Source organism: Alligator mississippiensis, chromosome 11 (genome assembly GCF_030867095.1).
Source record: "Alligator mississippiensis isolate rAllMis1 chromosome 11, rAllMis1, whole genome shotgun sequence".
Taxonomy (NCBI): Eukaryota; Metazoa; Chordata; order Crocodylia; family Alligatoridae; genus Alligator; species Alligator mississippiensis.
Window position 1 is genome coordinate 47,403,717 of NC_081834.1, and position 23,460 is coordinate 47,427,176.

The following is a 23,460-nucleotide window of genomic DNA, read 5'->3' on the forward strand; positions in this document are numbered from 1 at the left end:
AGCTCCATGCAGTGCTCGCCGTGCCCCTTCCTTGTGTTAGGACCGGTGAAAAAAAATAGTTGTGGTAAAGCAGGTGAGTGGACTGGGCATTTCCTCCCCCTGCCCTCAATTAGGGGAGCTCCTGGTCTGCCCCGAGGGACACCCATCCCCAGGCACGTGGACAGTGGCCCCAGGGGACATGGCGGTGCCGCGGGGGGCTGCGGCGCTGGGTGCGAGCGGCAATGGAGCTGGTCCCCGGGCGTTGCCGCGGCAGCGTTCGTATCATCGCGGCGCCGCAGGATTCCAGGCAGTTGCCGGCGGAGGCTGGAGCGGTGCTGCCGGACGCCCGGGGTCTGCACAGACGGGTAAGTCGGCTGCGGAGAGCGCTGCCCCTCTTGTGCCCCCGCCTGAGGCAACGCGGATGTCGAGAGGAGGCCTCTTGCCCCAGGGGTATCAGAGTCAGACGTGAAAGAGCCGCGGGGCCGGCGCCCTCCTGCTCCTGGACGAGGTGTCCCAGGGGGACGTGGCCCGATGGGGTGGGATTTGCACCAGCCCCACCAGCGATGGGACCGGGAAGGGCAGTGGGACCCGATCCTGCAGGTTGTGTTCAGCCAAGAGCGGGCACCAAGTCTGCGCCTTTCCCTCGGGGGTGGTTTGTGCCTGTGTAAAGCCCGGAGGGAGGAAACGGAGCGGAGCCCGGCCAACTTGCCGACCATAGGCACCGGGGATGGGGTTTCTCCTCCTTTTTGAAGAAGGCCAGAATTGAAGCACAAACCCAAATCAATTCATTTCATCTTTGAAATCACAATCCAGGAGGATTAGTAAGAATTTCTTCCTGTTCATGTGATTTAAATGTCCCATCTTGTTTCTGTTAGTAATCATCAGGTGCCGTTTGGAGAGCGACAGCAGAACCAGTTTCAGGGAAGATTTCGCTCTGCGATCTCTCAGCCCGGAGTGAGCAGGTCAGGATCGGTCCTTGGGCAACGCTGCCGGAGACGCCGGCAGGGGTCGAGCTGGGAGGGGAGTGAGGGGCTCTTGTGCTTTCAGACCTGTGGCCCGTGTCCAGAGAAAACAAGAAGCATCAAGACGGAGACAACAGGACCCTGCCCTTGGCGTGAGGGGCTGAGTAACGCTCCCTGCAGTCATGTGTGTAGGGTGCAGGAGTTGGTCATGCTCTGGATGCCACCCCCTGCCGAGGCCGTGATGAGAAATGTTTCTCCTTTAACTCTGAGTGTCTTATTTCCAGTCCAGAACATCTTTTTTGGCACCAGTGTCGCACCTCTTCCCAGTGCTTCCCGGGACAGGGCTCCCTTCCCCGCCAGGATGGCTGGAGTGCGGTGCACGGCCAGTGTGGACTGGACCCCGGTTACAATCCACTTAGAGCCAGCTGTCTTGATGGCGCAGAGCAGGACAATTGGTCTTTCCTGGGTACCAGCATGGATGGAGTAAAGCTGCAGGCACAAGCCAGTAGCGCCTGTGATGTGGAAGAAGGCCAGCGCAGGGTGGCAGGAGTTTCTGTTGGATGGCAGGAAAGGGCCAGGAAGAGAAAATAAGGGAAGAAGAGGGGTCCTGGCATGGGCAAGCAGAGAGGGGAAGGGACGGGGGGGAAGAGAGGTGTAGTTTTGTTTTGGGGGAAGAGGCTGTGCACGAGGATGGCTTCCAACAGGATGGCATAGTCCCTTTCAGGGGTAGGCGTCCCCCCATCGACGGCAGTGACTGCAGCTTGAGGCAGCGAGGGACATCCATCGGAGGAGAGGCAGGAGACCTTAGTCCAGAGCCGGAGGGAGGAGTGCGGTGTCACCAGGGCCTGTGAGCACCCGCCCAGCAGCGCTCCATCCCCCAGGGCAGGTGAGGGGCCTGCAGCACCGCAGGGGCTTCCCATCTCTGTGCAGGAAATGCAGAAATGGGCAGAAAATGCACCTCCTGCAATGTGGGCACTCAGCCCCCTGTGCTCCTTTACACCACTTCCAGTGGGTTGGAGACATCCCCAGGTGCTGAAGCTCCCCACCCCTCCCAGCTCAGCCAGTGCTGCCCAGACTGAGCGTGCAGGGAGCCCCAAGCCGTGGCGCTGCTGGGCTCCTGCAGGTCCCAGGGAAGGGCCCCTGTCCTCCTCTCCTTGGCATTCCCGACTCCCAGGGGCCTCAGCCCATGGCCAAACATGTGCTGAGGGGAGGAGCATGGAGCTGTGTGTTCAAGCCAGCTGCAGGTCTTGCACCCTGAGCCCAGGGCTCTCCCCACCTGCCAACCCTAGTGCCAGGGAGGCTGTGGGCATGGCTCTAACCCAGGGTTCACCTGCCTGTGTCCTGGATGAGCGGAGGAGGGGGTGGATGAGTGTGAAGAGGATGCTTTGAACCCCAGTTGATAATTGCCCCTGTTCGGTGCCAAGATGGACAGGCTGCGGCGAGTGCTGAGGAGGAGGTCAGCCAAGGTGCTCTCCATGGGAGAAGAGAGCAGCAGGGAGCCTGGACAGGAGGATCGGGGCCCCACCTGCCGTGACGAGGAGGGGCCCATCAGGGCAAGGAGGTGGCTGTGCCCCATCTGCTGCCAAAGAAAACCGGCAGCTCCCAGCGGCAGGGGAAAGGAGGCAAAGAAATCAGCCACCTCCAAGTCCAGATGGAGGTGGCCGTGGGTGCGCCTGGGCAGGCGGGAGCCAGCACCATCTCAGTGCCAGGCTCCCGAGGAACCGTGCAGCTCCCCTCCTGGGTCATTGGGCAGCCTGGAGCCCGGCCCTGCAGCCCCGCAGCAGGAGGCAGCCCCGTGCCGAGCCGGGGATGAGGGCCCAGCCGCCCTGGGGCAGGAGCTGAGCCAGGCCCACAGCAGCCCCTGCCTGAGCCGCAGCTCCTCCTGGGATGACTGGCACACATCCCAGGAGTCCGGGAGCACCAGCCCCAGCACCACCTCCTCCTCCTCCTCCTCGGACCCTGAAAACTCCCTGGAGGCCCAAAGCACCAGCACGAGCAGCAGCTCCTCCTCAGAGGACACCGATAGCTCGGAGGAGTCCAACACCACCACGTCGACCAGCAGCTCCTCCTCGGAGGACTCCAGTAGCTCCCTGGAGTCTGGGACCAGCCCGGCCCCCGGTGCCACCCGCACAGATGAGGGGAGCCGCTGGGGCCGGAGGTCTCAGCACCTTTCACTAAGCGAGGCCACTTGGACCCTCCATGGGGCCGGGCAGGGGGATCCTGGCCAAGGTGAGGGGGCTGAGCCGCACACCTCCCTGGCACGTCCTGGGGCAGGCAGGGGACCCTAGTGCTGGTGGTGGGAGCACGACACCATGTCTTCCCCCAACACCCACTTCCCTTCCCCTCGGGGCACACGAGTGACCCTCTCCCCTTTCCTCCCTGTGCAGTGATTCCCAGCCCGGCCGGCGAGGAGCTGGAGGAAGAGGAGGAGGATGAAGAGGAGGAGGAGGAGGAAGATGGAAGGTCCCCGGAAGAAGCTGCCCTCCTCCTTGTGAAGAAACACCTGCAGGACCCAGGGGAGGTATGAAACTGCCCCAGCGGAGCTGGCACCCAGCCAGTCCTCCATTCCCCCATGCAGCCCATGGCAGGAGGCCACCCCCTGGGACCCAGAGCCCGCAAGGGGACACACTCAGCCCAGGGGCGCTGCTCGAGGTGGGTGTTTGTGAAGCCCCAGCTGGGTCCCTCCCTCCACGGACACTGCCCTGCTCTTTACAACACCTGGCCCGAGGAGATGCATCTCAGCACCGTGGGGGCAGAGGAGGCCTGAGTCCCACAGGGGGTTTGGGGAGGAGCAGGAGACCCCTGGCTAAGAGCCTGCTTTAGCCCTGGTCTCGCTCCTGGTAGATGCTGGACGGGAAGGACAGGCAGCACTTCCTGCTGGCCATCATCAGCCTGACCATCGCTGCGGACCAGAGCAGAGAGGTGGCTGTGGAGCTGGAGGACCTCAAAGTGGCCATGGTGGAGAGGATCGTGGTGAGTAGCATGGGACAGTGTGGGGAGAGGGAAGGAATGGAAATAGGGTCTTGTGAGACCAGGAAGGAGGGGAGAGGTAGAGCAGGATGAGAGGGAGAAGGGCAGGCACACCTGGGCCTGGGCATTACATGGGGGTAATAGATGAGGGAGATAGTGGTCGATTCCTGACCTGGATGTTGAGCGCTGGGCAATCCTGCCTCTGGAGGGCAGGTGAGGGTGGGATCAGGAGAGGTTTGAGTGCCATGGTTGCCAGGCCGTGGGAGGCAGAGGGCCAGCCCAGCTGGGTGGGTGGGAGAGGGCTGGTTGGGATCCTGCTGCCTGCGCCTGCAGCACTGGGTGGTCTCCCGTGGGGGATGTGGCTGATCCTTACCTCCCCGTCCCCTTTGGGGCTCACAGAACCTGATGGAGAACATCTCAGTGGAGGCCGACAGAAAACACATCCTGGCATACAGCATAGATGCCATCCGCTGCCTCAGGTACGGGGACCTGTGCCCAGCTGTCCTCGCTCTGCCATGGGCCAGGGGGATCCCCGCTGCTCAGCCCAGCTTTCCAGGCTGTTTCCTGCCCACCCCAGTGCCACCGCTGCCCCGCATAGCTCAATCTGACACAGGCTCCTCTCTCCTCACAGCGACCCGAAGCTCAGCCTGGAGCCAGCGCTGGAGTCGCGACTCCTGCGGGCCGCCGTGGACAAGAGCTTCCTGGCCATAGGGCGTGAGACCCATCGCAACCAGGTAGGTCCCCCTGCCACTGCCATGTCCCACAAGCCGCCCCCTGGCAGGAGAGGCCCCAGTCTCCATGGCACTGACCCTTGGGTCTGCCTCCCCTTCCAGGTCATGCAGCGACTGTACGAGGAGTACCTGGAGGGCCTGCTGTGCTGCGTCTTGTCCAGCGCCCCCAGCCTGGGCAAGCTCTACTCCATCTGGGAGGTGAGCACCATGCAGAGGGGCTGGGCTCGGGCCGGGACAGCTCCTGCCCTGTGCACTGCAGCAAGCCTCTCTCAAAGCATAAGGAAGATGGTCAAGCCCAAGCTTGAAATTCAGGTCCTGAGGAGGATTCCAAGGCTGCTGGGTTAGGCGGGGCTCATGCCCATTGATCTTAACATCTTCCTCCCACAGCACTTTACTTCATAGATTGAGGCGCCGGATGCCCAGCACCGTGCACTGGGCATGAAGATCATCACCAGCGCCATTGCCTTTGCTGTGCAGCTCCTCCCACTATTTGAGGTCAGTGAGCCCTGACCCCAGCATCCTGGTCCCCTGCCTTTGCCAGGGCTCCTGGGAAAGTGGGGTCAGAGCTGGACAAGGAGCTTCACTCCAGGGCCTCAGTGGTGCCCCTGGCTCTTTATGGGTCTCTTTTCCATGACCTGCTCTGGGTGTGGTGAGCCCTGGACATGGGGCCAACTAGGCCTGGAGCATGAGGCACGGGGAGTGATCCTGGGGCCCTGAGCAAGTCCCTGGGCTGCAGGTTCCCATGGGAAGAGAGGGGTGTCATGCTCTGGCACTGTGGTCTCTGCCTCCCTGCCCTCCTGCTGGGTAATGCAGAGACGTGGAAAGAGAGAACTGTGCCTGGGGATGTATTGGGGAAGGAAGGTGGGACATGCATGACCTCCCTGCTCCTTTCTCTCTGCTTAGGGCTCCCCTGAAATACCAGAGGTTGGGGACATGGCAGCTCACCTGGGTCTGATGATCAATGACCCAGCAGAAACGATCAGCTGCAAGGCCAGGGCATGCGTGTATCTGCTTGCTGAAATCCTCCTTCATCAGAGGGGTAAGGAGACCCGGTTGGACTACAAGGCTCTGATGCCAACAGTTTCCCTCCAAAAGCCTGGTCCCAGGTGCAGGGCAAGATGCTTTGTCTCCATCTGTCTGTTCCCGACCTGGGAACAACTCAGGGTGTCAGCGTTAATGATTTAGGCCACCTCAGCGCCCAGCTCTGGCCCTGCAGCCTGTGCTAATGCACCCATCCTGGGCCTCCCATGGGGGAACCAGGGAGCCCATCCCAAGACTCATCCCAGGATGTATGGTCCGCATTGGCTCCTGCTGAATGATGACCTCCCTGCTGGGGTCCTGCCCTTCACGGTGCCATAAGAGCAGCCAGAGCCCCATTGGGAAGACACTGAGCACCAAAGCTAGGATGGCAGCTCAGAGCCATGTGTCTCCACTTGTCCTAGGCCAAGACATGCGAGGGGCAGAGGGGCTGCGGTGCAAGCGCCAGAACGATCAGAGCCAGGTCCAGAAGTACAGGGACCTGGCGAGAGTGGGAGAGGTGAGGATGGTGTGATGAAGGAGTGTGGAGAAAGGCCTGCTGCTTGTCTCCAGCTGGCACGGGTCTTCCCGCGATGGGTTAGAGCCTTGCAAGTGTCCAGGGCAATGTGGTGCCAGCCCCAGAGATGGAGCCTGTGTGTGGGATATGCCAAGCCTTGTGTTCTCCTGTTTCAGGGGCTGAGAAAGATCTTGCTGGAGGAGCAAAGGAGAGCTTTCCTGCAGAGGGCCCTTCATGCAGTTCACAATGGACCAATGCACATCAGCCAAGCTGGGCTAATCTTTCTGTATGCCATCCTGGGGGAAGCCGGCCGCTTGATGGGGCACAAGGTCAGCAGCCACATTGGGGAGTGCGGGGAGGGAGGAGAGTGAGCTCAGGGCCCCTTGCCTCTGCCACATCAAGTCACTGTTGTCCCATCACGACCTGTTGTGTGGGGACAACACGGAGCAGAGAGAGGTCACTACACACTGGAGTCTGAGCTCTGGCTCATGGTGGGGTCCATTTGCACCTCACAGACTAACTCAATTAGTGACCTCCCCTGTCTGTAAGGTGGCAATCTCCCTTCCCTTCTGAGCAAACTGGGCTCTAGGAGAACGGGAGGCCTGCCAAGTGCCTTGGAGAAAGGCACTGCCACTATACCCCATTGCCCCGGCCCGCCAGTACTCATCTTCACCACGACTGTCTGAAAAAGGTCTCTCCAGGAACCTGCCCCCATTTCCCTAGGCTGTTACCAAAACCCCTTGGTCTCAGTCCAATCCCTGCCCCATGACCCCTCCCCACATCCCCCATCCTTCCTGGGGCAGCAGAGGCTCTGACTGTCTATTGTCCCACTGCAGGAGAAAGAAATCCCCATCAGGGTCCTGAATAAGCTATTTATCATCACCTGCTTGAAGGAGCTGCCTAAAGATCTGCAAGGGCACAGCCTGCTGGTCACCTCCTCCAGCGCCCTCGCCTCTCTCCAGCCGCCCACACTTGCTCCTGCAGGTACTGTCCTGTCCCCTCTGCCCCTGGGGAGCAGGGATCAGAGGGAAGGGACGGGGAGGCTCTTGGCACTAACACAAACCTGCTCCCTGCCGCGTGTGGGCAATTCTCCCCTCTGCCCTACAGAGTCCTGTCCTAGCATCCATCCTCCTCAGGTCTTTTCTTTCTTTCCTCTCAATGGCAGGAGACTTTCCAAGTGCCCTGCTGCCCCTGGGGAAAGCTCCCCTCTGCCCCGGGCGGCATGGGTGGGCCTGCAGGGTGTTGCCATCTTTCATGAAGGAGCCCCGGGAGCTCTCCCAAGTGGCTGAGCCACCCCAGGACAGGGGGGACCCTCTGTCTCCTGTTAAATGCTGCTCTGGCTCACACAATCAGAGACCTACTTTCCCTTGCTTGTAGCTCTCTCAGCCATGGCCTTTTTGGGGCTGGGGTTGTCCATTCAGAGCATCCAGCTCATCTTGAACGTGGCTGGGTAGTGATGCCTAAAGATGTTCAGCTTCTTCCAGGCAAGAGGCCAAGCATGGTCTATTGTGTTTTCCCTCATTCAAATGTTCAGGCCTTTGAGTCCTGGGAAAGCTCCCAGTCCCCACTTCCTCACATCACAGCCTTGTATCACGGTCTCAATGCATGGATCTGATCTTGTGCTGCTTTTTCTTACACTGCGTAGTGACACCTGCAGACCACCTCCACCCTGACAGCCCCTCCCTGAGTGAAGACGACCTCCCCAACCTCACTGGGAGCCCGACAGCTACATAGAACAGCTGCAACAGTGCTGAAGCCACCACACACGTCACCGACTGACAAGTCATCATCCAGTCTGAGCCATCCTCCACAGCCACTTCAGCCTCTGCAAGAGAAGCAGCCTGAGAAACCCTCATGGTGAAGAACTTGATCATCTTTTTCCAGCCCAGCTCTGAAAAAGGGCTGGGGAAAGACCAGGCACCACGAGTTTGTAGTGCCCAGGTTGCCAAGTGGAGGACGCTCTTGTGTGGATGGCATTTTGTGACCCCTGCCTCAGGGCTTTGGCCGGTTGCTGTTTGGGGCCAGGAAGGAATTTTTTCCCCCTTCATTTATGGAACCAACTTCTGGGGGTTTTTCGCCTTCCTCTGAGGCATCGGGACATAGTCAGACCATCCCAACATCTGTTGTGTTAGTAGCCTGCCCTTGAATCCATCGAGGGCCATTCAGGGAGTGAAGAGAGCAAAGGCATAAACAATGTGCACTGTTAATCATAGATTTAATGTAATATGTAATGTTGAACATAGATGTGATAGAAGTTAAGAGTAGATGTAAGATAATAAAGTTAAGCTTTAGTTTTCTTTTCTTATAAGTGTTGGTGTTCATCTCATATTCCTGTGTGAAATACAAGCTCATGACGTGCAAGGAAAGAAAGAAAACAAGATGATCCACTTCCATAGAAAACACAGGGTCTACAACACACAGGAGAAACGTGGCATTTTTAGCTCAAAGCCAAGGTTGAGCTGACTGAGAAGCTGCTAAGACTGTTTGATGGGGAAAGGCCTTTGTTGCTCAGCGAATCAACCTTGGGTAGTCAGGGAGGTGTTTCAACAAAGTTGCAAGGGAAAAAGCTGCCTGTGCTCCAGGTTGCCGAGGTGCTTTGGGTGGATGTGATATCTCTTAGGAGACCAACTGAATATCTGGAAAAAGGGTACTTTGCAAGATTTTGGCAAAAACACCCACTGCTATAACCAACAACCATGCTCCAGATTGGTCTTTCTGTCAAGAGCAGAGGGAGAAATAGAAGAGAGATGGGGAGCATGTTGCAAAAGCAAAGACACCGTGGTGTTCAAGGCGCTCAATGGGGTGTGAAAGGCCCAGCTGTGAATTGCTGCTAGAACGCAGGTTTCTCCAGAGTCTTTTCCTTGGAATCAGAGCAGGGCCTTTTGGTACCCAGCATATTTTGCTGGTGAAAGCACACTGTATACGAGGAGGCACTTAATAACAGGCTTATCTGAGTAGCAGGGGCAACCCCCTCCCAACCCCCGTACCCTCCATCCATGCGGCTCTTCCAGACTAATATTTGGATGCCACCTGAGTCAAGATCTCACCGTCTTGGGGTCCAGGGGCTGGGGGGTTTTGTGTTGTGTTTGTTTGGTGTGGGATGGGAAGACCCAGCTCTGTATCCCTGCTGCAGCACAGGGATCTTCCCAGTCTTTTCCATTGGAATAAACAGGGCCCTTGGGAATAAACCCACTTAGCCCCCCCCGGCACTCAGGGCTAGATCTGGCTTGCAGGGATCCGCACAGTCTGGATCCAGACCCCCGCCTGCAGTTGTGGGAGCAGTGGCACCCGTGGTCGGAGCAGATCAGTGTCAGCTCAGGGAGCCTCAGGGATTCACACAGCCGTCAGTCACCCCCCAGCGCTGCAGCACACGTCCATGGCGGCTCCGCACCCTGCAATTCAGTGGCGGTTCCTCATCCGCTTGTCCCACCCCAAATCCCTGGCCCCTCCAGGAGCCCTGCAGACCAGAGGACATGGCTCTGGGGACTGGATCCAGCTCACGGGCCGTATTGTCGACACCCTGCTGGGAGCTTTACTCACCAGGCTTTGACTCGCTGCTTAGGTTCTTATTGATGCCTCTCTCCTCTTGCCCCTTGTCCCACATATGACCCCCAGACCTGGTTATGGCTCCCAGTACTACTCACACCAACACTGTACAAAAGACAGCATCCCTGCCCAACACTGCTGCTTTTACATTGTCCGATGTCCCTGGGATGTTTCCTCCCAGCGTCGCACTGGGAGCTCCTGGCTGGTTGTTTGCCCCCCTGACCTCAAGCACGTGTTCACAGTCACTGCTCTTATGTGACATGTGAGGAGCAGGGTTTCAATGCCCACCCAGCCCCCTTCAAGACCCAAGAAACCCAAAAGACGGGAACGGAAGAGCTTGCGGTTGGTATCCAGGCCTGTGCAAAATCTCCAGTATGTTGTTATGTTTTCCCAGCACATTTGCACTGGTCCAGACAGATGGTGAATGAGCACAGGGAACAGTCCTGTGCGTCTGAAGCACTTCAGCAAATGTACGGCACATCGCACACCAGCCTCCCGCACCGGAGCCTGCAAACGCTTTCTCATCTCCTCAGCCACAGCAGCCTTGCCCTGGGCTCCCCAGCACTGTGGGTGTGAGCAGTATTCATGGGGGAGGAGGAGGACGTCACTGAGGTGCTGCAATGTCCTGACACTGGAATTATATCCCTGGGTGCATATTCACCCCAGCCCCGTGGAGGGGCTCTGCCTGCCCCAGGGGTGTGCTAGTGCCCAGCCTGACACCTCAGGGCCACAAGTGATGTCCAACCCAGCCCAGCTCAGCAGGGACTGACGGCGGCTCTCAGCCCAGCTAACAGAGGCTGGGCTCCCTGGACGTGACATGTGCGTCTTGGGGTCTCAATCCCAGCTCTCCCAGCACAGGGGCACTCCCTGGCACTGCACTGAATGGCCGTGCGTGCCAGTGTGCCACCAGCATCTGAACCTCTCATAAAAGGCTGTGCTGAGGGGATGTGGAAGGGGAGACTGGAGCCTGAGACTCTTTTCCTCAGAGGAGCAAACAAGAAGGGCCCTGACAAAAGCTTGGCACGTGATGCACATGGGGCTGCAGCTACATGACCCAGCCCTGCCCTAGGGAGGGCCCTGGCTGGAAGCTGACAGCCCATGGCAAGCAGCTTGTCAGGGCGAGTGGTTGTGGGGTGGGGGGATCCCCCAGGGAAACTCAAACTGGCAGCTGCAGAAAGGCTTGCCCTGCCGCTCCACGTGCCATGGGGCCAGGGGTGCTGCTGGGCTTGGCTTCACCCTGCGCTGGTCGGCACTGTCTGCACTGGTTCCTGATTTGGGTCCCTGCAAAAAGGATTTCTACAGAGGAGCTGAGCCCCCAGGGTTGGACGTTACACACATAGCCAACATTTGGCTGAAACTGGGCATCCAACATCATACAACCCTCTACGAGAAGCTGTATGGTGGTTGTCAAACACTGGAGCCGCCAGCTAGAGAAATTGTGGGATCTCCATCCTTGGAAACTTCCAAGAGCAGGTTAGACAGACACTTTGCTGGGCTGGTTTAGTCAGGGGTGCTGCTGCCTTGATCAGGGGGCTGCACTAGATGACCTTGTGGAGTCCCTTCCAGTCCTGCTGTCCTATGATCCTAAGAGACTTGCCTGTGGCCAGTGCGGAGCCACACCTCACCCCACCCTCTCTCTCAGAGGGAGCCCTTTTGAACAGAGAGAAAGATGGGAAGGGGTTCTCATGGACAACTTCCCTAAGGTGAGAGTAAGTAGAGCCCTGCAGCCAGGCGCAGATCTGACCTGTGTAACAAGCTGCTGGTTTGACGATGTGTTGGGAGAAGTGTCTGTACCTGCTGGAGACGCACGGCCCGTGTCCCTGCAGAGCTGGGCGTGGGGGAACGGGGCTGTTGCGCAGGAGGTGCTGCCTGCCTGGTTTGCTTGATGGAAAGTTGTGGTGTTGCCCAGGGCAAGGCTGCTGTGGCTGAGGAGATGAGAAAGCGGGGAGTGGGTTTTCCTCTTGGATCCATGTGTTCACCGTCAGAGAGCAGGTCTGTTGGCTATTACCCATGGTCTGATGGGCTTGGGTTAACAACAAGCCTCCTAAGGAAGCGACACAGGACTTTGCACTCTTCTGCCTCATCTTCTGCCTACCTCTCGGCACCACACACAGCCCAGGACCACCTGCTACCCCCAAGATATTGGGAAATAGGTGAAGGGCAGACTGGATCTCCAGCTGCTTCACAGTGTTGCCTGACTCGTGCTGACTATGAGTCCAGGGCCACATGCCTCCCAGGATCTGTTGTGGGATATAGCGATGTTTTCTTGAAACAAGATAAGGCTAAAGTTGGTTACTTATTCCCGGTTCCTTATTTCCAGTTCTCTAGTCCTTACTCCCAATGCCCTATTCCTTATTCCCAGTGCTCAGTTCCTTTTTCAAAACTAATCTAGACCTAATAAAAGCTTGTTCTTAATGAATTAAACATCTGAAACAGAGAGAATGTTATTAACTATGCATATTTACTAATTAATATGTAAAAAATTATTTTGTATCAAGTACAGAGCCCAAAATGAAGGTCATATTAAAATGGGATTATGGGGCAAAATACTTTTTGGGACACCTGAAACTTCCTGTTGACGCCACTGAGGGACTTCCCTCGACATCTCTGACCAGAGACTTGCCCAGCCCAAAGCGCGGTTTGGCTGTACCAGGCTGCCCACTGACAGCAGGCAAGCCACTATACTAAGTATATGGACCCGAATCAGGAACTGGATTTTGGACTGGGATTATAGCTAGATATCCTGTTTTGGGCAACCTCTTGGCACACCTCTGTGCCACTGGGGAACTCTCCTGGACATCTTTGACCAGAGACTTGCCCAGCCCAAATATGGCTCGGCCATGGCAGGCTGCCAATTTACAGCCCTGCCCTTCCTCCCTCCCCCCCCCATTAAAATGGGATTATTTGGCTGCATGAGTTTCTCCATGTGGGTAAACTGAGTCTGGTGGTTCTCAGCAAGGGGCCACAGCCCCAGGGCGCTGGGAGCTCCTTCTGCGGGGATGCACGATATGAGCGCTGCTAGGTTTGCAAACACTGACATGAGTCCAGATAAACCCAGAGATTTTCACTAGGAGTCCACAGGGTTCAAAACATTTGACTGTTTGGAGTCTTCCTGAGTACTTTGCAACTCAAGAATTGCTCCATTGCTTTGTTCTAGTCCAACAGTGAGTGAAAGCTGATGTTGGGAACAACTGGCCTCACCCCATGACGAGAAACAAAGAAGATATGGTACTCCTAATTTCCTGTCCTTAATTGTTGTATCATCTTGATTATGCTGTCCAGAAAAGGTTGATTCTGTGTGTGCACATATCATTTTTGGATCTGTGAGACTGCACCTATGATACAAAACATAGTTTAATTTCTTGGTAAGGTCGTTTTGTGAGAGAGGTAATCAAAAACGAGACTCCAAAGCTAGAGGTCTAGTGAAGTACTTGCCAGACTGCTGGTGGGTGCCATGGAAACATTGCCAAACCCAGGCATTCAGAGACATGAGTCTGGTCCCTAAAATCACAAGAGATTTTAATAGAAATAAAATAAATATTGAGAGCAAAATATTTTTGCTTTGGGCTTGTGTATAGACAGAACGATGCTATCTGTAACTGTGTTCTGCTTTTCAAATAGGCAGGATCTCATGTTAAAAAAGCTGCTTATGTAAAATTTTGCAAAAAGTAAAGGATTTTATAATAAGGGATGGTCTGATTCTGATCCCATCTTACCCACGTTTTTATAATATACTTTGTGTAAAACTGGCAAGTAACAAATCAAGCCCTAAAGACCACAGAAGGCTCCTTAGCAGAATAGACTTTTCTTTTTTTAATGTAGGTCAAATTTGTAACTAAATATAGTGTTTCACTATTTTTAAAGTGGTTGGAAGCTTTCCATTGTTCTGACTTGCAAAGCGTGTTGTGGAAAAGAGGACATATGTGAGAACATACATAAGAAGACCTAAGCCATGGTGGGGTGTGGACTTGACCCAGCCCTGCGCAGAGAAGGGAGAAGGGTTGATGCTGGAGGTGGGAAGAGGGGATGTGACCTGATCCCAACCTGCTGACAGGGCTCAGGGTTTGGGAATTTGGCAGCAGTGGGGAGGGCCGTCCCAGCCCAGTTAATGGTTGGAGCGGTAAGTGTCTCAGTTTCTCACTAGAAAACTACTGGAAAATTACAGTCACCTCAGACCAGTTGTTCAGTATATAGATAGCAGAAGCAGGGTTAAGCATTTGCACTGGGCCCTGAAACAAAGCCTAAGGTCATTTGGGTAGCTGTACACTGCTTCAAAAAATGAGACTATGATAGCAGATGCCCAAATAACCCTGGATGTTCAGTCCCAGCTCCCTGCACCCTCCTCTGTTCCCAGAGCTGCTCCCTGCTCATGACAAACCAAAAGTTCAGCCACCCCCACCTCCCCGGCTGCTCCCACCGGCTCATCCTGCTTCGCTTCAGATGTGCACAGACCTGTTATCTCACAGCAAGAGCTCCCTCGGCCTCCGCACCTGTGTGGGCTTTGCACTGGGACACGAGGGAGACCTTTGCTCTCTAGCTTTGCCCACACATGGAGCACCTGCAGGGCATCTCAGTCGTGGGGAGCTCTGGTGTCCAGAGATCTGAGGTCGGCCGAAGCTCTTCCCACACATGGAGCAGCTGCAGGGTCGCTCCCTGGGGTGGACCTCTGGTGTTCAGTAAGGTGGGATCTGTAGCTGAAGCTCTTACCACAGTCAGGATAGTGATAAGGTCTGTTGTACAAGTGGCTCCTCCGAGGCTTGCTCAGATCTGAGCTCCGCTTGAACCTCTTCCCGCACTTAAGTCTTTTCAAGTCCTGGGACAGTCCTGGTTTTTCAAGCACAGAAAGAAAACACAAAGCTGGGAGAGTACAATACTGGGCCAGTTTTGCTAAAAGCAGTCTGAAGGGCTATGAAACAGAAGAGAGTGCCTAACAAGCAGCAACACTGCAGAAGAAAGGATAGTTTGAGTAGTGGATCTTCAAGACCATTAAAAAAGAGAGAGCGTTGTTTACACCTGTGGAGGGGAGGAAGCTTAATTAGGAAGATGATTAGGGCCGTGAAGTAGGTTGAGCCTCTCTGGGCATCTACACATTCATTAATGCACCTTAGATACTGCACATTTAGTTTAGTACTTAATAACATATAACACAATGTGCAGTAACTAGGGTAACAGCATAGTAACACTGGTGCATGGTTATTTTGTGATGCTTACTGCACATTAGCCTAATAACACTGCACTGTAGTCTATTAGCACAGTTTTTAACTGCCATACTACTGTGCAGTGTTTGTCTGTTTTTTAATAATATATTTCGTGTTGTTCCAGGTCAAATGAGCTAAATCAGTTCCAAATCCTACAAATTGAACAGGACGCGATTGTTCCAAAAACCACATCAATTGAGCAGGCAGAACTCAATCATTTGAAACACCATGTATAGCGCTACAGCTAGTGAGCATCCTCTATCCCAGACTCTCACCCTGGGACTTCAGATACTCCCAGAGCCATTGGCCGGTATCCAACATGCAGGCCCACACCTGGAGGTCTTGGGATTCATATGCCCCCTACACTTAATCTGTGCCAAAAGCCCAAAAAGCCTTGGATAACACTGTGCATTGTTGAGGGGGGTTGTTAATTTTTTATTTTGTTTCTGTTTTTATGGAAAAATTGTCATGTCACAAGTCAAATGAGCCAAATCAATTCCAAACCCATGTGAACCATTCAAGATCCATATGTGGCTCTGCTACTGGCAAGCATCCTCCACCCCGACCTATGGCTTCAGACACTTCCAAATCCTTTGGAGGACCTCCTACGTGCAGGCCTTATGGGCAGTAAGCATCTTGTGTAGCTGCACCCTCTGAATAGAAACACTGCCTCTCCCAAGCAGCTGGTTTTAAAGTTTGGGTGGAGCAGGAATCAAAAGCGGGTACCACTGGATGCGGGTACCCTGGATGCGCCCCTGCCATGTGAAGGCAGCAGCTCTGGGACACGCAGCCCTGCGGGGACCAGCGATGGGTGTGGAGGGGCCATGTGTGCAGAGTCACTGGGCTGCCTGGGGCACTGGTCCCAGCACTGCAGAAAGCCCCCCCAGGGCTTGGCACCGGGGGCTGCAGTGCAGGCATCTCCCAGCACAGCCCCAGCAGCACCTGCCAGAGCACAACCCTGGACTGTGAACACCAGGAGATTTTCCAGGCCCAGGCCCAATGAAACTATCAGCCCCCATAGTACTGGCAGCCACACGTGACGTAATACTCATGACTTGGGACAAATAATAACGAAAACAGGGACAGGACAGGAGTTGAGATGAAAGGTTCATAACAAGGCTACCAACACAGTGCAGGAAGCAGCCACAGCCAGAGAAAGCTCAAACCCAGTCTCCGGAGCAGGGGCAAAGCAAAAGCAGCCTTGTCTCCTTCAGAGGCAGCCAGAGCCCCCTGGTGACAGCTGTGAGCAGCCAGACCCGGCACTGTCCCTGGTGCACAGGACACGCTGCGGGCCTGGGCTTTGCGGCAGGAAGGGGAAGCTGCTTTTCCTTCCGCTCAGCCTGAGATTTCCTGCAGCTGCTTGTCTTGTGATCTGGGATCTAGGTGGAGCTGGAGACTCCAGGTAATGGAGAGAGATGCCTGAGCCAACTTCCTCCACTGGCCTCCTTTTCTTGGAAGCCTTCACCATAACCTCTGCCCTTTCCTTGCAGATTGTGCCTTGGCCCAGCTGGCGTGGGGGCCGATGGCTGCAGCAAGGCTGGCTCAGGTAAGCTGCTGGGCAGGAGTGATGAGGGGCTGGGGGAGGATCAATACATAGCGGAGGAGAAGAGAAGGGTAAATGCTAAGTGTTCTGGTATCCAGGGTTCGAATTACACTTTGACTCTTGAGGGGGGTCTGCCAAAAAAAATTAAACCGGTCATTGATTAGCAAATCCACCTAAGTGAAGGAGCAATCCGATCAGAGGACCGCCCCCATTATGATTTTCAAATCTTACAAGGGGGATCTCATCTCTTATGAGTGGCTCAGCCCCCCTGCCCCCCAAGCTCTCCCATAATTCACATCCTGCTGGTATCCAGTGGCAATGGTTTCAAAATGGCAATAAATATTGGCCAGTTTGATTTATCTTTGGATCCAAAAGAAGGAAGCAGCCTAGTGTCTGTGTCTGTCTGTACTAGTGCATGTGAAAACATGCAGCCTTCCCCTGGCTGCTGAAAAGACAGGTTTGCCTGTTAACCCACTGCACCCCTGAGAAAGGAGAGCTACATCATATCACCCTCCCCACTGCCCTGTCTGCTCTCTGAAATCAGTTTAAATCACTGAATTCAATCAGCAAACCAAAAGTCCAATTTAAATAATTGAGTTGTATTAACTTTCTCACTCTTATTTTTTTAAAAGAAAGGTTTATGGTTGTTACAATAGATTTAGTACATATGTTTCCTAGGTATATAATCTAGATATAGCTAGCTAGCTAAATAGATAGATAGTTTCTAACAATCTAAATACATTAAGCTTATATATGTGCGTTATTTATATGCCTCTCTCTCTCTCTCTCTCTCTCTCTCTCTCTCTCTCTCATACACACACACACACACACACACACACACACATACACATATGCATATATGCACATATATCAGCATATATATATATGCTTAATATATTTGGATTGTTAGAAACATATATATGTTTCTAACAAGTATGTGTGTATATATATATACACACATACATACATGCACTTATATCTGTGCATATGTGTGTGTAAACATACATACACACACATATGCATATATACATATATATAAGCACATATAGAAATGCTTAACGTATTTGGATTGTTGGAAATCCTTCATTTTAGAATGCTCTAAAATGGTGAAACGTGTATTTCTGATTCACTAGATGATTAACCTTTTGCTCATAATTGTATCAAGGTGCATTAAAATGGTAATATGAATTAAACTGAATGTACAAAACCAGCCCTTCAAATATATTAAACAAACCTTTAATATAGAAACTTTAAAAAATCATAACATGGTGCACATTTACAACTAATTTATTAAACACTAATACTAACTGTTATAGTATTAGAAGTATGAACTGTTGTTAGTGAATTAAACCAATTATTTCAAGTCCCTGTGGAGAAAAAAATTGTAAATGCCTTGATGAAAAAAAAAATTGTAAATGCCTTGATGAAAGTCATTTGAGCTTAAGTGTTTATTTGCCTGCCTCTCTTTAAAATAGGCCGTCTTTTTTTTTTTTTTACCTAGGCTGTTTTGACAATTTTTGCCCCCTTTTAAGTTTTTGAACTCATAGATCTTATCCTTCTCCCTGTTTTTATTCATAGACTAGAAGAGAAAAACAAGCTTTGCTGCTTTTTCAGCTCCCAATTGATTTCTCAGCTTTGAATGAACCACCCCAAGTGAAGAAAGCATTCTTTCTGCTGAGAGCTGAGAGAAACAGAGCTTAGTTAGAGAAAATACACCAGGAGATTGATACCGTCCAGTTGGGCTCAGTGGATAATCCTAATGAATGGGGTGTCTGCTGGAGTTAGAAGCCAGGTTCCAACACCTTCAATTACTTTTGCTGGTCTTTTGCATCCAGTAGTATAGACCCTACATCCTGTGCTGGGTCAAGCCCCTAATACATGAAATATTGTGCCATATTTTTAAAGCTTGACCTCAAAACTTTGATCTTTTCCTTCTCATTCCCATATAGGAGAAAATCAGCCTTTAACTCCAGAGTTTTCACTAGAGGCTCTTTGACTCAACATATTATTTTATTTAAATTATTTGAATAGATTGCACTAAATGTATACCTTAGTCGATGCTGTATTAAATTCAGAATTCATTTTAAGCTGCGTTCTTTTGAAAAAAGGAAACAATTATAATTTAGGTTAAAAATAACTCAAAATAAGTTGAACTGAAATTTTTAAAAATTAATTTGTTTTAATTTATTTTTTTAATCATCGATTTTTATCTACCATGTTTCACACATCAGGCTCCCTCTAGCACCATACAAGTGTGTTGTTTTTCATAGTTTTCTATCCTGTCCCCTAACTGCATCTGTGTTCGCTGAAGAGAGCACAGTCTCCTCAATATCTCTGGGCCTGGATGGCCAGCCTGATGAAGGCCACTTATTTGCACACACCTCAGCTCTAAAAAAACAGTGGCATCACAATTTCACCACGGAAGCATCATATTCTTCAGGACAGTTTTGTGATGTTTCCCCCTTCTCTGCAGTGTGTTGGCTTCGGTTCAAGGGATGGGGCATTTTCCAACTGTGAGAATGAGATGATGAGACTGGGATTTGTGGTCATGTACTGAGTGAGGAATACGGTGTTGTTTCAGGGCACAGTCCTCTTTGAGGAGGTAGCTGTATATTTCTCCAAGGGGCAATGGGATATGCTGGATCCTGGCCAGAAAGCCCTCTACAAAGATGTGATGTTGGAGAATTACAAGACCCTGAATTCAGTGGGTAAGAATTTGTGTCCCCTTGGTAATAGAAACATCAACTTTCCTGTTATATCCCGTGGGGTATCACTGAAGTCCTCAGGTTGGCTTCTACTTAGGGTTCTTCCCTGATCCCCAGATTTCAAGGGGATTAACACTATAGTCCACATCTACACCCACTCCCATGGAAGGAAAGATGTGGCATCACAATGGAACTGTTACAACTTCCCTGTCTCTAGAGCTTCCAAGCAAGGGGATGGCTGTGTGATCCCCTCTAGTTTTAACCAGGAGAGCCTACTTTTTTACAGATTTCACATCTCCTCCATTCCCATGATAGGCTGCATGATTGGAAAGGGATCGTGTCTCAGCCAGGTTAGAAACAGGAAGGAGAACGTCCCATGTTATACCATCCCCCCCAGCATGTGAAGAATCTTTGAATTTCCATCAGAAGCAGACCTTGCAGAAATGATCAGACCTCTCCAGAAGGACTTCCTGGAAGTTTTCCCATCTGTTCAGTTTGTACCAGGGCCCTTAGCCATGCAGAACATCACTGTTTCAATAACTGCAAAGTCCCGGTCTCACCTGTTTATTTTTTCTGGATTAGGACTCCATATTACCAAGCCCCAAGTGATCTCCCAGCTGGAACAGGGGGAAGAGCCATGGATCCCAGATCTCCAGGACTTGGAGGAAAGGGGGATCCTGCGAAACATTAACACAGGTGAAGAATTGTTTGAATGGACACTGACCATCTGTCATTGACATAAGCACCTGGGATTTCCCCAAAGACCCCCTAAATTTCACCATTTCTGCCTCATCTCACCCCAGTCAGGAATGTCACCAGCAGGTATTGTATCTCCAGGGTAGAGGTCACTTATATCTTCCCACCTCTTGTGACTGACACCTGATACTTGTTCTCTTCCCCCTAGGTGTTCATGTGAGATTTAAAGACAGAACTTATCCCCTCCCCTCCTATCCCCCTCTTCTGGGGAAGGTGTTTTGGGGGTGGGAATTTTTCTCCAGCTTTTTCGATCTCCCAGCAGTTGTTGTGGGTTTCTGGGCTGCCCCTTTGCTGTTTTCCTTTCTGAGGGCCCTTTTCTTCCCACCATGATGAATTACTCCTTCCTGGGCTTCCTCTGTGCCCCCACAGGTGATGGGATGGTGAGTGAGAGCAAGGAGAGTCCTGACCAGAAACATCTTGAGGAGCAACAACCACACAGATCTGAAGGAGATGCCTCCCCCAGCCCTGGCCAGGGAGAAGGTCCTGAAATTCAGCATGGAGTAAAGGAGCAGGAGGCACACCTGAGATGTGATAAAGCTGCTTGCCCTGCAGTGAGTGTGCAGGACGTGGAGGAAATCCCAGGCCAGCCTAAAGCCTGTGCAAAGGACAAACTGCATGAATGCGCTGAGTGTGGCAGACACTTCAGTCGGAGACCAAACCTGATTAGACACCAGCGCATCCACACAGGTGAGAGGCCGTACAGCTGCACTGAATGTGGGGAGAGTTTCAGCGTGAGCTCAAACCTGACCCGGCATCGGAGAACGCACAAGGGAGAGAGGCTCTACACGTGCCCCGAGTGTCCAAAAAGCTTCAAGCAAAGCGCAGACCTGGTCTCCCACCAGAGGATCCACACGGCAGAGAGGCCTTACAAGTGCTCCAGGTGCAGTAGAAGGTTTAAACGGAGCTCTGACCTCACGTCTCACCAAAGACTGCACACGGGGGAGAGGCCGTATCGCTGCCCTGGCTGTGGGAAGAGCTTTGGGCAGAGCTCAGACCTCCTCTCCCATCGCACCGTCCACACCAGGGAGAGGCCCTACAGCTGCCTCGAGTGTGGGAAATGCTTTGCTTATTTCTCATCCCTTATTTCCCACCAGAGACTGCACACAGGGGAGAGGCCTTATTGCTGCCTCCACTGTGGGAAGAGCTTCCGCCAGAGCTCGCACCTGACGGCCCATCAGAGACGCCATACAGGGGAGAAACCCTTCTGCTGCCCCGAGTGTGGGAAGAGCTGCCAGCGCAGTGCAGACCTGGTTGTGCACCAGAGGATCCACACGGGTGAGATGCCCTACCACTGCCCCGACTGCGGGAAGAACTTCAAGAGGAACTCAGAGCTAATTTCCCACCGGCGAATTCACACAGGGGAAAAGCCATATGCATGCCCCGAGTGTGGGAAGAGCTTCAGCCAGAGGTCCCACCTTGTTATTCATCAGAGGATCCATGCAGGGGAGAAACCCTACAAGTGTCTGGACTGCGGGAAGAGCTTCAAGGGAAGCTCGGAGCTAATTCTACACCGGAGAGTCCACACGGGGGAGAAACCATATCAGTGCCCTGAGTGCCGAAAGAGCTTCAGTCAGAAATCACACCTCATCAGACACCAAAGACTCCACACAGGGGAAAGGCCCTACAAGTGCTCTGTGTGTGGGATAAACTACAAGGCAAAGGTCTCACTGTTATCCCATGAGAAACTCCACATGGGACAGAAGGCAGGGGGACCTCTGACTGTGATGTGATGGGTCTGTGCCCATCTGAAGCAGCATATCAGTTTGCTGCTTGTCATTTTGAAAACTCATGGAAGTTGGGTGAAGACCCAGAAGGCTGGAAAAGAGCAATTATAGTTCCCATCTTTAACAAAAGGGGAAAAGGAAGATTTGGGCAATTATAGATCAGTGCAGCCAACCTTGAGAGCTGAAACATTACTGATGCCTATCATCAAGCAATCTGTTTGCTGACCTCTTGGTGCTTCCAAAGTGATAAGCAGGTGCCACATGGATGGTTCATGAACAAATCACACCTGATCAACCTGATTTCCTTTTCTGTGATGAAGTGGTGTCTTCACTGATACAGGGAGGGGGTTGATGAGGGGAAAATGCAGCAGTTGATGCAATGTACCTTGGCTTTAGTAAGGCTTTTGACATAGCTTGCCATGACTTCTTCATAAGTAAGCTGAGATGTGGTCTTGATCCAAGGTGGCCAGCCTGCAGCACATGTGGCATGGGCAGACTTTGGGTGTGGTGCAGATCAGAGAGGGGGCAGGCAGCAGGGAGCAGAAAGCAGAGCAGCAGACTGGGCATGGAGCAGAAAGCAGATTAGGCAGGGGGAGGTGATCAGAGTGGTATTCTGGGAGGGCATGGGGCTTAATTAGTGGCATGCCTGCCAAAAAGATTTAACCCCACTGATCTAGAGGAAATTGGTAATACGCGGGTGTATAAATTGTTGGAGAATCGTGCTCAGAGTAGTTATGAGCTATTCAATGGGAGATATCAAGTGGGGTTCCTGGACACCAATTGGACACTTTAGAGGAAAGGATTAGGATGCAAAACAGATTAGGATTCCTGCTGGCTTTTCCCCACTCCCCTGGAAAAAAGGAAAAGCTTAATGGAAGCCTGTTAATGCTCTCCTTGAAGCCTTTCTATATTCTTTTTCACTCTTTCCCCCATCTGAACTATCCCCACTCTCCTCCAGGACACCCGTACCAGAGTGAGGGTTCATTATTATTGCCATTTTGTGTATTCCTTTATGTGCATTTAGCAATAAAAGAGTGGTTTCCAAAAGGCTGCAAGATCCTAGAATTCAGGAATCATTTGTGCAATAAAGGTAGCTGCTCTCAGACACAGATACCTGGAGAGAAGAGATGGGATGAGAAAGCTATGTGTGCAGTCTCATTGCCTTCCTGTCCTCCAAACTTTCCCCAAAGTCTCTGTTCAATACCTGGATTCTCTGGCTCATTCTGGGATCCCAGTTCACAACAGAAGCAGCAGAATAAAGTGTCATTCCTAACTCCATGCCAAGCTGAGAGAACAGCCTCAATCTTCCTGAAGCAACACTTAGGACCCTCCAGGGCCCACAGCTATATACCTTTGCAGCTGTTACACCTGAGATTCCTGGTGGCTATATTTGTGCGTAGCTATTATCACTAGAGGTCTTCTGGGCAAAAATTCAGTCCAGGTCCCCATGGCAGGGATAGGGAATGGACATGCTGCTGGTTGTCACATGCCATTTTTGATAGGCATGCCACAAACTAGCCCTGTACCCTCCCCAAGTGCATGTTGATCCTTTTCCCCTGCCTAATCTTATCTGATTTCTGCTTCCTGCCTTGTACTCCCTGGCAGATCTGATGCTCTGTATTTATTATTGCTTGTTGGTGTTCACCGTGGCTTTTGGTAGCACCTAGTAAGCGGGTGGGGGATACACAGCAGGGAAAGGACTGGAGAAGCAGATGGTCGGCTCACCCCAGCAGCTCCCTGGTAATTTCTTACCCGATCTGGTTCCATTGTAGCCGTTTCCTATCCACATCCCAGAGATAATGCGATGAACCT

At 52.5% G+C, this 23,460-nt stretch overlaps 2 protein-coding genes and 1 long non-coding RNA gene across 5 annotated transcripts; 2 read left to right on the forward strand and 1 right to left on the reverse strand.

Annotated features, from left to right (window-relative positions):
• The first annotated feature begins 238 nt into the window (after positions 1-238).
• LOC109281555 (trinucleotide repeat-containing gene 18 protein-like) lies at positions 239-5,131 on the forward strand. The gene is made up of 9 exons (XM_059714236.1): positions 239-344; positions 855-1,827; positions 2,366-3,170; positions 3,329-3,462; positions 3,786-3,914; positions 4,311-4,390; positions 4,543-4,645; positions 4,745-4,840; positions 5,030-5,131. Exons 3-9 carry the CDS (start codon positions 2,366-2,368, stop codon positions 5,042-5,044), a joined length of 1,362 nt encoding a protein of 453 aa, XP_059570219.1. The 5' UTR covers positions 239-344; positions 855-1,827; the 3' UTR covers positions 5,045-5,131.
• Positions 5,132-12,166: 7,035 nt separating this feature from the next.
• On the reverse strand, positions 12,167-16,241 carry LOC109281554 (uncharacterized). Its single transcript, XR_009455394.1, has 2 exons — positions 16,048-16,241; positions 12,167-14,546 (listed from the first exon to the last, which is right to left on the reverse strand). It is a non-coding gene; the product is annotated as an uncharacterized LOC109281554 (long non-coding RNA).
• An 18-nt stretch (positions 16,242-16,259) lies between these two features.
• LOC102568173 (zinc finger protein 664) lies at positions 16,260-22,705 on the forward strand. Of its 3 annotated transcripts, XM_014606168.3 has the most exons (5): positions 16,260-16,322; positions 16,411-16,466; positions 19,045-19,171; positions 19,751-19,864; positions 20,294-22,705. In XM_014606168.3, exons 2-5 carry the CDS (start codon positions 16,443-16,445, stop codon positions 21,652-21,654), a joined length of 1,626 nt encoding a protein of 541 aa, XP_014461654.3. In that variant the 5' UTR covers positions 16,260-16,322; positions 16,411-16,442; the 3' UTR covers positions 21,655-22,705. The 3 variants fall into 3 exon arrangements, with proteins under 3 accessions (XP_014461654.3, XP_059570211.1, XP_059570212.1); XM_059714228.1 differs by lacking the exon at positions 16,260-16,322 and having other exon boundaries at positions 16,408-16,466; positions 19,045-19,167; XM_059714229.1 differs by lacking the exons at positions 16,260-16,322; positions 16,411-16,466; positions 19,045-19,171; positions 19,751-19,864 and adding an exon at positions 19,871-19,990.
• The last annotated feature ends 755 nt before the right edge of the window (positions 22,706-23,460 follow it).

Coding starts and splice junctions, on each gene's coding strand:
- LOC109281555 (XM_059714236.1), top strand. CDS start 2,366: ATGGACAGGCTGCGGCGAGTGCTGAGGAGGAGGTCAGCCAAGGTGCTC. Junction 3,463..3,785: donor ACCTGCAGGACCCAGGGGAG/GTATGAAACTGC, acceptor CGCTCCTGGTAG/ATGCTGGACGGGAAGGACAG. Junction 3,915..4,310: donor CCATGGTGGAGAGGATCGTG/GTGAGTAGCATG, acceptor TGGGGCTCACAG/AACCTGATGGAGAACATCTC.
- LOC102568173 (XM_014606168.3), top strand. CDS start 16,443: ATGGCTGCAGCAAGGCTGGCTCAG. Junction 19,172..19,750: donor CAAGACCCTGAATTCAGTGG/GTAAGAATTTGT, acceptor TTTCTGGATTAG/GACTCCATATTACCAAGCCC. Junction 19,865..20,293: donor CCTGCGAAACATTAACACAG/GTGAAGAATTGT, acceptor GTGCCCCCACAG/GTGATGGGATGGTGAGTGAG.